The 14,152-nt window shown below is 41.7% G+C and overlaps 2 protein-coding genes across 6 annotated transcripts; both read right to left on the bottom strand.

The window, feature by feature from the left end:
* Window positions 1–26: 26 nt before the first annotated feature.
* On the bottom strand, window positions 27–3,006 carry nsun5 (NOP2/Sun RNA methyltransferase 5). Its single transcript, XM_050064824.1, has 4 exons — window positions 1,831–3,006; window positions 1,105–1,315; window positions 632–796; window positions 27–339 (listed from the first exon to the last, which is right to left on the bottom strand). The coding sequence occupies exons 1-4, from the start codon at window positions 2,753–2,755 to the stop codon at window positions 141–143; spliced, it is 1,500 nt and encodes a 499-aa protein (XP_049920781.1). The 5' UTR covers window positions 2,756–3,006; the 3' UTR covers window positions 27–140.
* A 622-nt stretch (window positions 3,007–3,628) lies between these two features.
* mybl2a (v-myb avian myeloblastosis viral oncogene homolog-like 2a) lies at window positions 3,629–11,495 on the bottom strand. Of its 5 annotated transcripts, XM_050065603.1 has the most exons (13): window positions 11,233–11,495; window positions 10,932–10,991; window positions 9,962–10,070; window positions 9,748–9,819; window positions 9,413–9,505; window positions 9,087–9,307; window positions 8,793–8,913; window positions 8,586–8,639; window positions 8,093–8,316; window positions 7,123–7,825; window positions 6,400–6,642; window positions 5,719–5,919; window positions 3,629–5,446 (listed from the first exon to the last, which is right to left on the bottom strand). In XM_050065603.1, exons 1-13 carry the CDS (start codon window positions 11,241–11,243, stop codon window positions 4,844–4,846), a joined length of 2,715 nt encoding a protein of 904 aa, XP_049921560.1. In that variant the 5' UTR covers window positions 11,244–11,495; the 3' UTR covers window positions 3,629–4,843. The 5 variants fall into 5 exon arrangements, with proteins under 5 accessions (XP_049921560.1, XP_049921561.1, XP_049921562.1 ...); XM_050065604.1 differs by lacking the exon at window positions 10,932–10,991; XM_050065605.1 differs by lacking the exons at window positions 10,932–10,991; window positions 11,233–11,495 and adding an exon at window positions 10,690–10,846.
* Between the last annotated feature and the right edge of the window lie 2,657 nt (window positions 11,496–14,152).

Here is a 14,152-nt window from a genome sequence, read left to right on the forward strand (position 1 = left end):
CCAAAAATAATGACACAGAGACGTAATACAGTAAAAAATAATCTTTACTTTTCCGTCACATTCTCCACATTAATAGAGCTCTCTACATAACACACTCCCTCCAGACAACATGCTATAGCAGTCCCGTTTCAAACTCTTCATCACTCCACAGCTGCCGCTGCCTTCTTCTTCTTCTTCTTCTTTTTCCTCTTCCTCCTCTTCTTCTTGCCAGGTGTGCCTTCAGCCTGTCCTTCTGCAGGTGTCGATTTGTCCTCCGTCTCTGAAGCTTCAGACTCTTCCTCTGATGATGCAGGTCTTTTCTCGCAGGTGGGCGGGCTGGGTGGTGTCACCTCTGGCTCGCTGTGACAGAACAGACAGCTACAGTCAACCTTTGCATCTAATGTCAGAATAAAAATACTGCTCATGTGTACTAAAAGCTTCTTTAAAACATGTTAGGTTCCACTTAGTTACAGGTATGAAATCAGCATTAATTTACAGATCTGATGCACTGGCATGTACTGTAAATAAAACTGACTGGATGTCCCTTGGAAATACAAATTTTAAGCAAATATGACTAACAGCATTTTTCTAAATTATTACCATGGGATTTAAAATGTTATTTTATAACTTTACATGACACCTCAGTATTTACCTTATCTGAACCACTGGCTCCTGCTTCTTGTTCGCAGCCTCACTGTGTTTCTCCAGCAGAGCCACAAAGAAGCCGTGTGTGCGGGTCTTGGCTGTGCTGGCACGCAGGCACTGAGTGAGCGGCTGCAGGCCTCGTTCAGGCCACTGAGGCAGCAGATGGACCAACCTGGAGGAGAACACACAAACACATTCAGGGAACAGCTCCATCAACATTGATTTCTGAGGTCAAAAACTGAGAGCTGGTGTCTTCAAACAAGCCCCAGAACTATAATAATGGCAGAGTGGACAGTCAAATGCAAATGCTCCACATGACATGACCCAGACAGAGAACACTGTCTGGAACACTGGCCGCGTCTTGTCAGAAACGTAAAGCAAGAGAAAAGAGAACAGTGGAAAAAGCACATGCTCAAATGTTTGCAGATACAGAGACATCACTAGGTTTACTCTAAGTCAGTGAGAGTGCACTGGTGCTACCTGAAGTTGGGGTTCTGCTGCAGACAGGCAGCGACAACGTCCTCGTTCTCCTGGCCATGGATGGAGCAGGTGGAGTAGACCAAGCGCTTCAGGCGAGGGAACTTGAGCCCATGGTTCAGGCACCGCAGCTGGAAGGAGGCCAAGGAGGCCAGACGAGCCTGAACCTTCTCCTGGTCATCAGAGGACGGTTCGTCCCGTAGACACACCATACCTGGACCACACACAGACAACAGATATTTATTTCAATCCTAATTTGTTTGTATCAAGGCACTCTAGTGTTGCATGTACACTAAATATACTGGTTAAAGAAAATTTTAATACTGATGCAACAATGTCAGAGCAAGGGGGCTGCCCATGGACGGGTGCCCTGAGGAGTTGGGGGTTCAGTGCTTTGATCAGGGGCACCTCGACGATGTCCAGGAGGCAAGCTGGCAACTCTCCACAAGTATTAAGTTACATAAAATGCCTGGATATACTCTAGTAAAGTACACGTACATTAAAAATGTATTACTGCAGTAACGTTCAGAATAATGTCCTTGGTTGCTTTCCACCACTGGCAAAAAATGTAACTGACAAAACCTGTACAAGCTGGACAGAGAGGTGACTCTGACCCAGTGACCCCTGGAAACTATAGTCATATGTTTCATGGGCTCACTGGGATGTCAAGGACTTGTAAGCAGGTGATCAGAAACCTGGATAACACACAGGAACAACTGGATACTCTACCTGACCCACTGCAGGATGGATCCAGCAGGACATACTCCACATCTTTAAACTGCGGGCTGTCAGGGTCCACCTTCAGGAAGTCCTCGTTGGCCAGCTGCTGACAGGTGACCCCGGCTCGGAGCAGGAGAGTGGACATGGTGGCCAGACGCTTGGCATCCAAATCAAAGGCAAACAGCCTGCCCTTGTTTCTCATGATGGCTGCCAGGTGGCTGGTTTTGTTGCCAGGAGCAGCGCAGGCATCAATGACATGGCTGCCAGGCGGGGGGTTGAGGAGGTACGCTGGGAGGCAGCTGGCCTTGTCCTGCAGAATGATGTGTCCGGCCTTGTACAGGAAGTGGTCATGGAAGTCAGTTTTAGGAGAGAAGACCAGCAGCTCTGGCAGATGCAGGTCCTTCACAAAGTTCTTCCCCTTCAGGATGAAGTCATCCAGCCTGGTGGCCTGTCCCCTGTAGGTGAAGCCCTCTCTCTTCAGATAGTCCACAGTATCCTCTACAGTGGTCTTCAGGGTGTTGACACGCACATACCTGGGCAGCTGGTCCCCAACACGCTGCTGGACGCTGGCCGGGAGCAGGTCCTCATTCCTGCTGACCTTCTTCTTCACCTTCATGCGGGCCAGCACTGCCTGCAGTCTGGGGCGATGCTTCATCATCATGGTCTTCCAGGAGCCGCCGCACTTCACCCCCTGGCCCAGCAGCAGGTCATACACCAGCACTTTGGCCAGGGGCATCCTCAGCTTGGTCTGTTTGAGCAGCTTGGTGGACTCGATGATCTCCTCCAGGACGGAGGAAAACTTCTGAGTTTCGCATACCAGAGCGAACAGCTGCTTGATGTTGGAAAATTTGCTGTCGTAAACCAGAGTTTTCAAAGCGCCCTGCTTACTCTCGGCTTTCTCCAGGATCTCAGCGGCTTTCAAGTACAGAGCCATGGCGAAACCTAACTTTAGCTAGCTAACGACTACTCCGTTAGCTTATCGGCTAACTTACGCTGTAGTGTTTTTCTTTTGACAACTGGCCTGACACATCCCTCGTCCTGCCGGAGCTTCCTCTTCTCTATGCGGGTACAACGAGCGGCTTTGCTTACTTTATTTACGTTTAATAAATACAGCTTCACACTTACTTTTCCACCATGCACATGGCAGACGGAGGGTCGTGACTCCGGAAGTAGTAGCCGACGTCAGACTGTTTTCGTCTGACGTAGTGGCCTTCCCAGCCAATCACCGATAACTACCTAAAGATAATATTAGTGCACTTTGTTCTTTTTACTGTAACTAATATTACACACCTTACATATTAAACACGTTAAAAGTCATATTCTTAAAAAATAGTAAATATTTTCATTATATTTTTATCTTTGCTCCTTTTATCTGCACTTTTGCTATTCTAATGATTTTTTTATTATAAAGTACATACAATTGCAATAAATTTAGTATTTAATTTCACATTTTGTATCTTTTTTTCTCTTTATTCTTTTTCTGCATCTTTCATTGCTCTGTAAAGCACTTTAAGTTGCCCTTGTGTATGAAATGTGCTATACAAATAATGCTGCCATGCTTTCCTTAATTTCCCATGGCCATTTTGGTACTAAGTTTTCTGTTATTGGTAAATTTTATTCTTCCTAATCCTTTAAATCTGGGATGTACGACATAAATTACTTTATATACTTAATTAGTCATCCTGTCACCCTTTTGAGTGACTGTTCTCAGCTGATCACAGCATTAATTATACTCAAACTAAGATAGTGCCCTTGGAAAACAGAAATTAACCATGAAAACCATGGGCTTCAGGTACAGGAAACTGTAAAGAGAATAGCTTTATTCTTTAATATACAACATACATTCTCTGGATATTTCCATGTGGCGACACAAGGGGTCAAAGGACTCAAGTTCACTCTGATGTTTATTACCTCTGTGATCAATCATCACTGCTATAAAATCAGTCAGCTGTCATTCAATATAAACTTTAGTTTTTTTAAAAGCATATCCATCTAATAATGTCAACATAAAATGCAGAGTGACTTATCCCATCGACCCCATCAAACATCACAGTCCAGTTAAGAACAAAACAGTTGAACGTCAAGGCTTTCGAGAAAACAACGCATTGTGGCAACTTTGAAGCATTGCTGACCAATAACCAATGTAAAATATACACAAATTGTAAAAGACTAAGACAATAAACATGGCTTTTACAAAAAGCTGAAAAAGTGCAGCCTCTCATTTAATTTACTGTCACCTGATACACAGTCTGTCTGCACTTACTGTATAACATACACAACAAATAAATTACAAGGAAGAACAAAAACATGATTACAAATATGTACAATGCATTGTCTGGCACTCCTAAATTTTTACATGAAAACATTACTCACTTTTTACTTACTGAATAGCTACACTGTGTAGGAGTACAGCAATAAATATCCACTTTCTGCATAAAGAAAAACACAGGCTGATGTTAAAGGTATAAAGGTATATGTGGGTGTGCACTGTCTGACACACTGTTTTTTTATATTACCAGTAGGAGTCACAAAGTCAGAATATTTCAAATCCTACACATCAGGACTTCGACCATAGATGCATTTTCTCCTTTGTTAGCGGCAGCAAAAGGTTTTCTGAGAATTCTTGTTCTAAAGGCATTTTTAATTCTCACTTAATATTACATTTTTAGTGTTGCATTATGCTCAAATATGGGAAGTATTTAATACATACTGCTTGAAATGCAGTTAAGCTACTTTTTGTGAAGAGAAGCGACCTTTTACTTTCACTTTCACAGAGAAATGACTACAGTCTGTGCTCATCCTGCTGGCTGCCATTGTGCTGCATCTCGTTAATTCTGCAAAACGGATATTTTGAGTAGCTTGCCCTTATCTTCAATATACTTGTAATATATTTTGCTGCTGTTAACTCCTATTGCAAGGTTGAAACATTGTTGTTTTCAAGTAGGTGATAGTGATAGTGCCAGCTGGGTGTGAAAGCATTGTACTGAGTACAGAAAAGCAAGTGTGGAGGACAGAATAACCATCAGTGTTTCGTGGCCCCACCAGGTTTTTTAACATTTTTTGTCTTTAAAGAGTTTTTGTATAGAAGCAGTCTCTCTGTGGTGTGTGATGGCAGGCGGTTCCTCTTGGCTTTTACAATACACGCTGCCATTGGACACAGACGGTCAAAGCCGCCTGAGGTGGCCGGAACTGCCAGCAGCTTCCTAGCGATGCCCTGGAGCGTAGGGAACCGAGTTGCAGATTTCCAGTAAGACACACTGGAGTTGCTTTCCCACAGTGGTTCTGCAAGGTACACGTCAAGCTCTGACATCTTCATTGTCTTTGCGGGCGGCTGAAGGAAGTTAAAGATGGACTTGCGCTTGCGGTCATTTCCACTTACTCCCTCGCAGTTGTTATCATCTGAGCTGCCACCAGATGTCTCCATCAGCGTGTTGTCTCGGCTCTCCTCTGCGCCATCCTGGTCCTTTTTCAACTCCTTACTTGTCTGGTCTTTATCTGTCTCTACAGCGGGAGATGCTGAGGCCACCACACCTCTTAATGTGGCTTCCACAATGTTGCGAGCTTCATATTTTGATGGGGGAGTTAAGAAACCTGTCTGGTCCTCTTGTTTGGCATCAGAAAACGGCTGGAAAAAACATTCAAGCAAGGATGAGAGTTCTGATTGTGATTGTGGACAGGTACGATACACATATTTGTTTTTGATGCACTCAAATATGTAACAAAAAGCCTAAATAAACACAGCTCTACAGAAATGTATAGCAATAAATATAAAAAGGGTATAAGCTGCCATTTGATGCAATTTTGCAGCCCAACTTTAAAGTTTTTAGTTCATCAACTCTGTGGATGCAAAATGGTAAAGCATGACAAGACACTAATGCTTCTGTCCTAATTCAATACCTGCAGTTTGATCCTGGGGTCGAGCACAGCCGCTAATATGATGTCCTTCTGGTGAATCAAGGACTGGAAATGTTTGTGGAGGCCTGTGCGCAGGGCCTTGTTGAAGTGGGTGTAGTTGGTAACGAGGCTCTCCAAGGTCTTATCAAGGCCAACAAGGGAAGGTGTGATGAAAGAGATGGTCACTCCATTTCCTTGCAGGACCTAGGTAAGAAGAGGCAAAAAAGGAAATTATTTCACATAATCTTCAACCAACAACACCACAATACTACATTACTGTATTTCCATACATATATACAGTATTTTCAGAACAAATGTCTGTCAACAGTCTATACTGTATTTATCACCAATAACACGATGAAGAGTTATGTGTAAGCATGTGGCACAATTTGAGCTGACATCGGCTAATGTGCCTAAATATTAAAAGATGGTAATTTAAATGTCTAGAATTTAGAATGATGTCAACACTGTTTATATTTCTTTTTAAGATTACTGTCAAAAAAGTAAGAGAAGAAAACCATGACAATTTGGTAATTCCAGTATAAATAGAAGAGGCTTGGTTTCCAAAAGGTAGATTGGGGCTTTAAAAAAACTCACATATTTACAAGTTATACTACATTATACACGTGATCTTTGTAAAACATTATAATCCACTACACGTCATTGAAATTAACCTTTTTTTACCTGCAAGGCCTCCTCAAAGGGCTCAAGCAGACCCAGGATGTCAATCACTTGCTCCCTCTTGGCCATGATCAGAGGCGGGACACTGGCTGTGTCGTTTGCCTCTATGCGAGCCTGGGCTAGGAGAGTCATGACGGTGCTCCAGGCGGACTCCTGCACCATACGGCGTAAAGCTATCATCATGGAGTTCCAGCGACAGTTACTGGAGGAGTGGCACAGGGACACACTGCACTCCTTCAACAAGACCTAAACAATAAAATGATAAAAAAAAAATTTAAAAAAATGGTCAAGTTGAAACAATTTAGGAATTAAAAGTCTTATCTTTTTGAGTCTCTGCTGCTGTGAACTTACAAGAAAAATTTGTCAGACCATAATTGTACAAGTTATAAAGGTATAACTGTGATGTTAATTGTTTCATCTCAAGTAGCACAATGTCATTATGGTCAGAACTTGTTTAATTTGGGATTTCACATTGATTTACAGCTCACAAAAAAAACCTTTACATAATCAATACAGCTGATGTTAGTTAAAAAGGTTTATGGATAAAGATATATTTCTTCTTAATAAAGTCTGGTGTGTGGCTGCACAAGTAAAACACATACTGTCTCATTTGGATGTAAAATTTATAAAATCTGAAAAATGGACTTGAACTGAATTATATACTTTTGTAAAAAGAATGTAATACAGTGTAAAATAGACTTGCAAAATCCATTTTATTTCTCCTACCTCGCTCCAGTAGGCACTGCTCCTAAAAAAAGCCACCACATTGTGGACCTGTGAGAGCAGGTTTTCCACAACCCTGGAGTTCTTCAGTGCCTCCTTAATCACAAGCTGCAATTTCTGGGCCACACAAGGGGTTTTGGTCCCAATCTGAAGCTCTGAAAAGGGGGACTCTGTTTCAGACATCTGGTCTGACAGAAATGCCACCACCTCATCTCCATCTGATTCGCCCCTGTTTGATGAACACATGATCTTGTAGTCACAGAACAAGCTGTTCCCAGCCAGGCCTTCTTTCGCCTGGTTGGCGAGGACGTAGCCGATGCTGTGAGGAAAGATGCCGTAGCTCAGCAGCACACCTTCAAGCTCCCTGGACACAGCGGTGCTGAGATTTTTGTGGCTGAGGTGACGGAAAGCGACAATGGGACGGCGGATCTGCCAGGAATCACTGACAAAGTGGAGCTGCACCACAACAATTGGCTCCTCTGCTGGATGGGACTGATCCCCTGCCCAGAGGTCAAAGGTAACATGAATGGCTCTCTCACCATCTTTGGTTTTGGCAAGGCAGGCTTTAAGGTCACGGATGAGCTGAGGCTTGATGGTTCTCTCCACATCATCGTAGAGCTGTAGACCCATGACACGCTGGGACAGCTTGTTGCATTCAGGGCTGATGGTACTCATGAATGACCTGAAGCCTGCGCCTTCAACAAAACTGCAGGGAACAAAGTGAAGATATATTGGCATTGTGCATTTTCAAATGATATGGGTGATATGTGATCCAGACTGGTGGTTGGATGTCTATTTCGTATGAATACAGAATAGACAACTGGTCTTCTGCTACAGTAATTCAATATATGGCAGAGAAGGCAGACCCATGAGAGTATTTCTTTGACTTGGGATAATACAAGTTGGGTATTTTGACAACTTTGGACAACAACCCAACAAAGAAACAATCACAGCCATTCACGCTACAAGTCACCTGAGTGGCAGCATGTCTTCAGCGATCATCCTCAGTGCTGCTGTGACAAACTTTTTCTGGTCCACCGGCGCAGCTACTGGTGCAGCGCCTGAGCTAGAGCTGGGACTGGAACTCGAACTGCGGGGCAAGGACGGACTCATGGACGCTAAAGTCTGTGGAGGCGGAACGGCTGTCTTCTGCTTGACCTTTTGACACTCCTGCTTCTTTTCTTTCTCTAGAAAGATCTGCAGTAAAGCAAAGAGTAGGAGAGTAAAACGGAGAATATCATGTCGGAAAATATATAAACATTTTGGAATTTTTCTATGACAGTCATGCATCCATGACCACCTCTAAAATTCTAAAGTCAGCTCTAGTGATTGCCGACTTGACTCTGTTTGGGGGTAATACTGGTGTAGCTGATGAAGCTCTGCGAACTTCGATTGTTTATCCTTGGATAAAAGTTTAAAATCAAGCACAGCTAAGTCATAAAATAAAATCATCACAGCAAACTTACCATTTTAGGAGTTACTGGTTCAGTGTCTAATACAACGTCACACTTGAAGTCCACCTGTAACATAACATATAGTGTCAGTGCACAATAGTGTCTTTGCTGCAAAATTTTTATGAATACACCAACATATTAAAATTTGCTCACTGAGAAATCATTGAAATAAATAACATTTGTAAAAACAGCAATTGCTAAACTAAATAATAACTGTACCTCTCCTTCCACAAAATGTTGAATATCAAGGGAAATGCTGTCAGCGTCATCTTTGTACAAGCCCGACTCTGCTTTACGTTTGACGGCGCAGTTCCAGTGATTTTTCACTGAATTGTCCGTCCTGCAAGAGGAATCAAAAATTCACATTAAAGTCTCTGTGACATTTCTGGTTAAAACAGGCTGATAAACTGTTGTGTTTGTTTCCTTATTTTAAGACAAATTAAATAATACATTTAACCCTCTGTCATCCGTGTTGTTCAATTTCAGCAAATTAATCACAGCTAACCAACCCACCTTCCAGGGAGCAGCTTGGCAATCTCAGCCCACCGGTTTCCGAGAATGGAGTGGGCTTTATAGATGATGAGGTCTTCTTCATTGGTCCAGGAGCTCTTATTGACCAGTGGGTCGAGGTGGTTGTGCCAGCGCTCACGACACTGTTTCCCCAACCGCCCCTTCAGTTGTTTGGCAATCAAAGACCAATGTTTGGTGCCATACCTGCCCACCAGCTCTATTATCTGTCCAGAGCAAAAACATAAGTTAACACAGGAGTACAATTGAGATTGGATAATATTAACTACAAACTGTGTTTAAGCCAAGGCTGTATCAGATGTGTTGCACACCTTTTCATCTTCCTCTTTTGACCAAAAGCCCTTGACCAAATCAGGATCTAGATGCTTTTTCCAGCGGTGCATACAATGGAATTCTGTCCGCCCCTGCCAAAGCAACAGACAGGTTGTTTTGAAGAAGAAGAGGGATACATTATCCAAGAGGGAGAAATAATCAACATAGAGTCAGGTTAGTATTCAGAGAGTTGCATTTTTCATGTTTAACAACCTGACCGACACAATGTCGCAAGCCTCCCTGGCCTTCCTTTATTTGACTTGACTAAAAGTTTACATTGCTGATTCATTCGTTCCCTCACATTCAAGTGATTCTGCTTCTACTGAGTGCTTACCGGAAAAAAACTGGAAATGGTTTTCCAATCTTTTTTCCCAAAGTTGTTGATGAGGATTTTGAGATTTTCATCCTGCAACCGAGAATAAATCAGTTCAGATACAGTACCATTTAATTAAAGTTTTAAGGTCAACTTTTAAGTACCGCTTATATTTAACACAGTTTGTTACTTTTTAACATGCTAACAGAGGGATCAACGTCCTCTTTTCACTCACCTCTTCCTGAGTCCACTTGACTTTACAATTGGTGCCATCGTTCTTGGTACCATCTGCTGTGTCTGAGTCAGTGTCATTGCACATATTACAATCCCCCTGTTCTTCCATGCTGCAACCACACAGATAACAAATAATTCAAACATGTAGTAATGGATTCAACACATAGAGATTAATAAGAGTGAGACGATGGACTAAATAGTGATTAGACAAAAATGAGGGTACGCCTATTTGAAACGCACAGTCCAGTGTTAACGTTACTCTCCTATTCGTTGCCAGTGCGAAAACAGTTGAAATTTGCTGCTGAGTGTGCTCAAGAGATTGGTTGAAGCCAAGGGATACAGAGTTGCCACAACTATCTTGGTAACAGACTTGCAAACTTGCACGTGTAAGACACAATAATATACAACTAAAACTATAACTAACTGCACTGACGTTAGTAAACTTGTAGTCGTTTTCTTGTCTACAAAGCCTGTGTGTTTCGCTTTCCCGTCCTGCAGTCTTTTCAGCAAGCATGTATGCTGGGCTCCACAACAGCGAGCTAGCTTCACTGTTCACTAAACAGTTGACATAGCTTAATAGCTATCATTAGCTGCTGCAAAACATAAGCGTTACCACGACATACATGGGGCTCGTTTGCTTGCGTTGTATATTTAAACACAAGGTAGCTCTTAAGACAAAATGATTGCAATGAACTAGTCAGAAATGAATGTCACACTAATTAAACTTACATTACAACTTGACTGTACCTCCAAGCTAACGCTAGCTAACTTGGCTAACAGGTCCCCCAAGAGCACGCTCAAGGAAACGTTGGCTGTTAGTTTAGAAAGTAGAGCGCCTCTAGCGGCGCATGTAGCGCTGTGCAAATACATCAATCATAGCGGCGAATATGAGGCGTTTATGATCATTTCGACGGTAGAGACTGTGCGTAAGTTAGATGACATGATAGTAGGAAGAACACAGACATGCCTACCTAAATTTCAGATTGTGCAACTGCCTCTGGAATACAGCCGGGTCCAGCTTTTCCAGCTCACTATCATGACACAACAGAGCAACAGCTTTTAAAAGGACTGAAAGCTAACAGTCGTCTCACTCACTCTCATACACACTACAGAGCAATGTAACCACTACATTTTACAACTGTAACGATTGGTGCATATAAATTATTACTGCTATGAGGCATTTCCACCCCGTGCGTGGTACAAAACACTTGTTTTTACAAGATAGGTAATGTTAACATCCAGGAACGTTAATGTGGTGTCTCCCACACTCACCCGCGCGACATCCCCTCCTCTGTTCTGCTCGTGATGCAGACCTGAGCTCCCAATGGCTGCTTCAACAGTTCAACTGTTACTAAAATAAACGGTCTTTTGAAGGATTAATTAAAGCTCGAATGACACACGCTTCATGAAATGTGTCTTAATTATTAAAATACAGACACAGTAAAACAACTCCTGACGTTGTATCAGTAGAAATTTACCCGGGATTGAAAGCCAAGGGATGCGTTCAAGAACAACACCGCGGCTACGCAGCTATACTCACTCCCCGGAAACGGTCCACGTGAGCGCCTGTTTCAACCGACGCTAACGGCTAATGGCTACTGTAGCTCAGAAGTTCACCCTGGTCCTTTAACATTTATGTGAAAAACTCCGTTCTTAAAATTAAAAAATGTCAATTAAGCATTTGTAAACGTTGTACTAACTCTTGTGTAATGCCAACAGTAGCATTAGAAACGTTTAAACAACATTAACATCTTCACTGCTGGGTCACTTATTTCTGCTAGGCTACAAGTCATGTTGGCTTTAATGTAATCCATCATAACTGTATTTATTTCAGCCCCATTTTAGCTTTGTCTACCTTAATATTCTGTTGAAGGGCACTTTTATTATTGTTAATGAGGTTAAAGTGAGGAGGTAAGTTTACAGCCTCCTTGCCTGTGTCAGTCTTTATCAGTGTTGCTAAGCAACAGCTAAGCAACAATAGCTCACAGTTAGCCTACTTAAAGGATAACTTTGGTAGTTTTCAACCTGGACCCTATTTCCCTGTGTAAATTGGTCAAAGAGACTGATGGGAACAACAATGTCTCATATTACGCCAGTACTGAGGGAGCAGGCAGGGTCGGCAGCCGCGCAACGTGCTGTAATGGAAGCACACAGGGCAATTGAACACCGTCACTGTATGTCCAGTGGTTATTTTCACCACACACTGGCTCAGATTGTTATAAGCGTCTTAAACTCCGCATATTATGCTCATATTCAGGTTTATACATGTATTTTGGGTTTCTACAAGAACATGTGTACATGCTTCAGTGTTCAAAAAACACATTGTTTTTCTCACACTGTCTGCCTGAATACATGTGTAATCACCCGGTCTGAAACACTCTGTTTTTCTATGTTTATAGACCGTTTCACTAGAATTACATTGTTAAACAACAGCTTGGGTACATGTTTGCATCCTGTCAGGTGACAACGAAAATACAAAAAAAGAAACGATCTCACTTGCCAGACTTTGGTGTCAAATCTGTTGGAGTCAATGGGGCAGACACTGCATATCACACTTTAACCCCTCATATCTTTGTTGTTTTAACTTTGACTGAAAAATCCTTCCACCACATAAAAAAACACACATTACATAATCCTTACCAACATTTTTTAAATCTAAATATGTGCGTTTGTTTTTCTTGTTACTGGTCTCTAAACAGATCATGGCTCTGTCTAGCAGCTGCTCAACCTCTGTTGGACAGAGCCAGAGGCTAATCTGTTTAAAGAACAGGAAAATGGACGTGCATAAAGTATCAGTCAGCACCATGTAATGTGTGTGTTTTTTAATCTGGTGAAAGCATTTTTCAGTCAAAGTTGAAACAACAAAGATATGATGGTTTATAGCGTGATTTGCTGTGCCCTCCCCATTGACTCCAGTAGAACTGACACCAAAGTCTGGTTCCTTGAGTGCTGTCACTGCTGTCGGGACCATTCCTTCTTTTATATTTTCCTTGTTAGCTGATATCATTCACACACACTGCAAAACATCTCAACAAGAAATACTAAAGGACCCATATAGATTGTTTGTGTTTCAAATGGTCTATATAGTATGGCTGTGACATCATAGCTTGAATACTGTCTGTGTGCATTTCTCTGTAGATTGAGCGTTTTGATACTTTCACAGTATTCATATAGCACCTATGCCTGCTTTATTTTTCAAATGACATGGAAATCTGACTTTTCACAACATGGGACCTTTAAACCGCTGAGTTTCCAACACACTATGGCCCTTTCCATGTGTGTTTTGAATATTTAGTGCTGACAGCATTTGCAACTTAATGTCCCATAAAAGCTGCTGTCTTTATACAAAACTAGTAAAATTAAGTTGCCTACATAATGGTAATGGAAACAAGGGAAAAACTATATAAGCCTATGTTACACACACTACTGTATGTGTGTTTTATGCAGCCTTAAGTTCTGTTAATATTTTTGATGCATTCAGTGCCATCAATGAGTCAATTACCTGGTTCATGAGTTGCGTTTCTTATTTTGACCACTAAGTGGGGCAGTTAAACAGTCGTGCAGATGGTTGCTGCTGCTGAGGTCACAACTCTCCACCTGCCTTTTCTCTTCCTTCAAGTGAACAGGAGTGTCTGTTAAGATTAATAATTGACCTTTTGATCACTCTGGAAAATTTAAATTTATGAGTCTTTGCTGCTGAAGGTGACCACTGATTGCAGTGCTTCGTTTGGTTAAGAAATCAAACAGAAGAGAAGTGATAAAAACAGATGAGACACATCGACAAAAAAGAAACAGAACAGCCATAACAAAAATATAGTGACAAATCTTTTAGACTTAATGACATTCCTTTATACCTAAAACCTTTTCCAAGACCCATTTTGCTCTTTAAAATATGAATTATCTTTGTTTTACCAGTGCTTACATTGTTCATTAATTGCTTTCTTTTTTGATCATTATCTTGCTTTGTTGATGTCATTGGTTTATGATATATTTTCTTATCTTGTGTTTATTGATCCTTGGAAGCCTCATTGTGTCGCTATAAAAAGTTACCATTAATATCTGGATTTTATGACACAAACATACACACAGACAACATACAGTGAACAATAATAACAGGAAAAAATAACCATAACTCTGTACATATGTTACAGCACACAGGATATACTCTTACAATTTGTAACTTTTTTTTTTT

The sequence above is a fragment of the Epinephelus moara genome, chromosome 16 (assembly GCF_006386435.1).
Source record: "Epinephelus moara isolate mb chromosome 16, YSFRI_EMoa_1.0, whole genome shotgun sequence".
Classification (NCBI taxonomy): Eukaryota; Metazoa; Chordata; class Actinopteri; order Perciformes; family Serranidae; genus Epinephelus; species Epinephelus moara.

Excerpts from the sequence above, each read along its gene's own strand:
- mybl2a (XM_050065603.1), bottom strand. Across the intron at positions 9,506-9,747 it reads CCATTTCCAGTTTTTTTCCG|GGGCGGACAGAATTCCATTG; the intron begins GTAAGCACTCAG and ends TTGCTTTGGCAG. Across the intron at positions 8,640-8,792 it reads AACATTTTGTGGAAGGAGAG|GTGGACTTCAAGTGTGACGT; the intron begins GTACAGTTATTA and ends GTTATGTTACAG.
- nsun5 (XM_050064824.1), bottom strand. The coding sequence starts at position 2,755 with ATGGCTCTGTACTTGAAAGCCGCTGAGATCCTGGAGAAAGCCGAGAGT. Across the intron at positions 1,316-1,830 it reads TCCATCCTGCAGTGGGTCAG|GTATGGTGTGTCTACGGGAC; the intron begins GTAGAGTATCCA and ends TGTGTGGTCCAG. Across the intron at positions 340-631 it reads GAGCCAGTGGTTCAGATAAG|CGAGCCAGAGGTGACACCAC; the intron begins GTAAATACTGAG and ends GTTCTGTCACAG.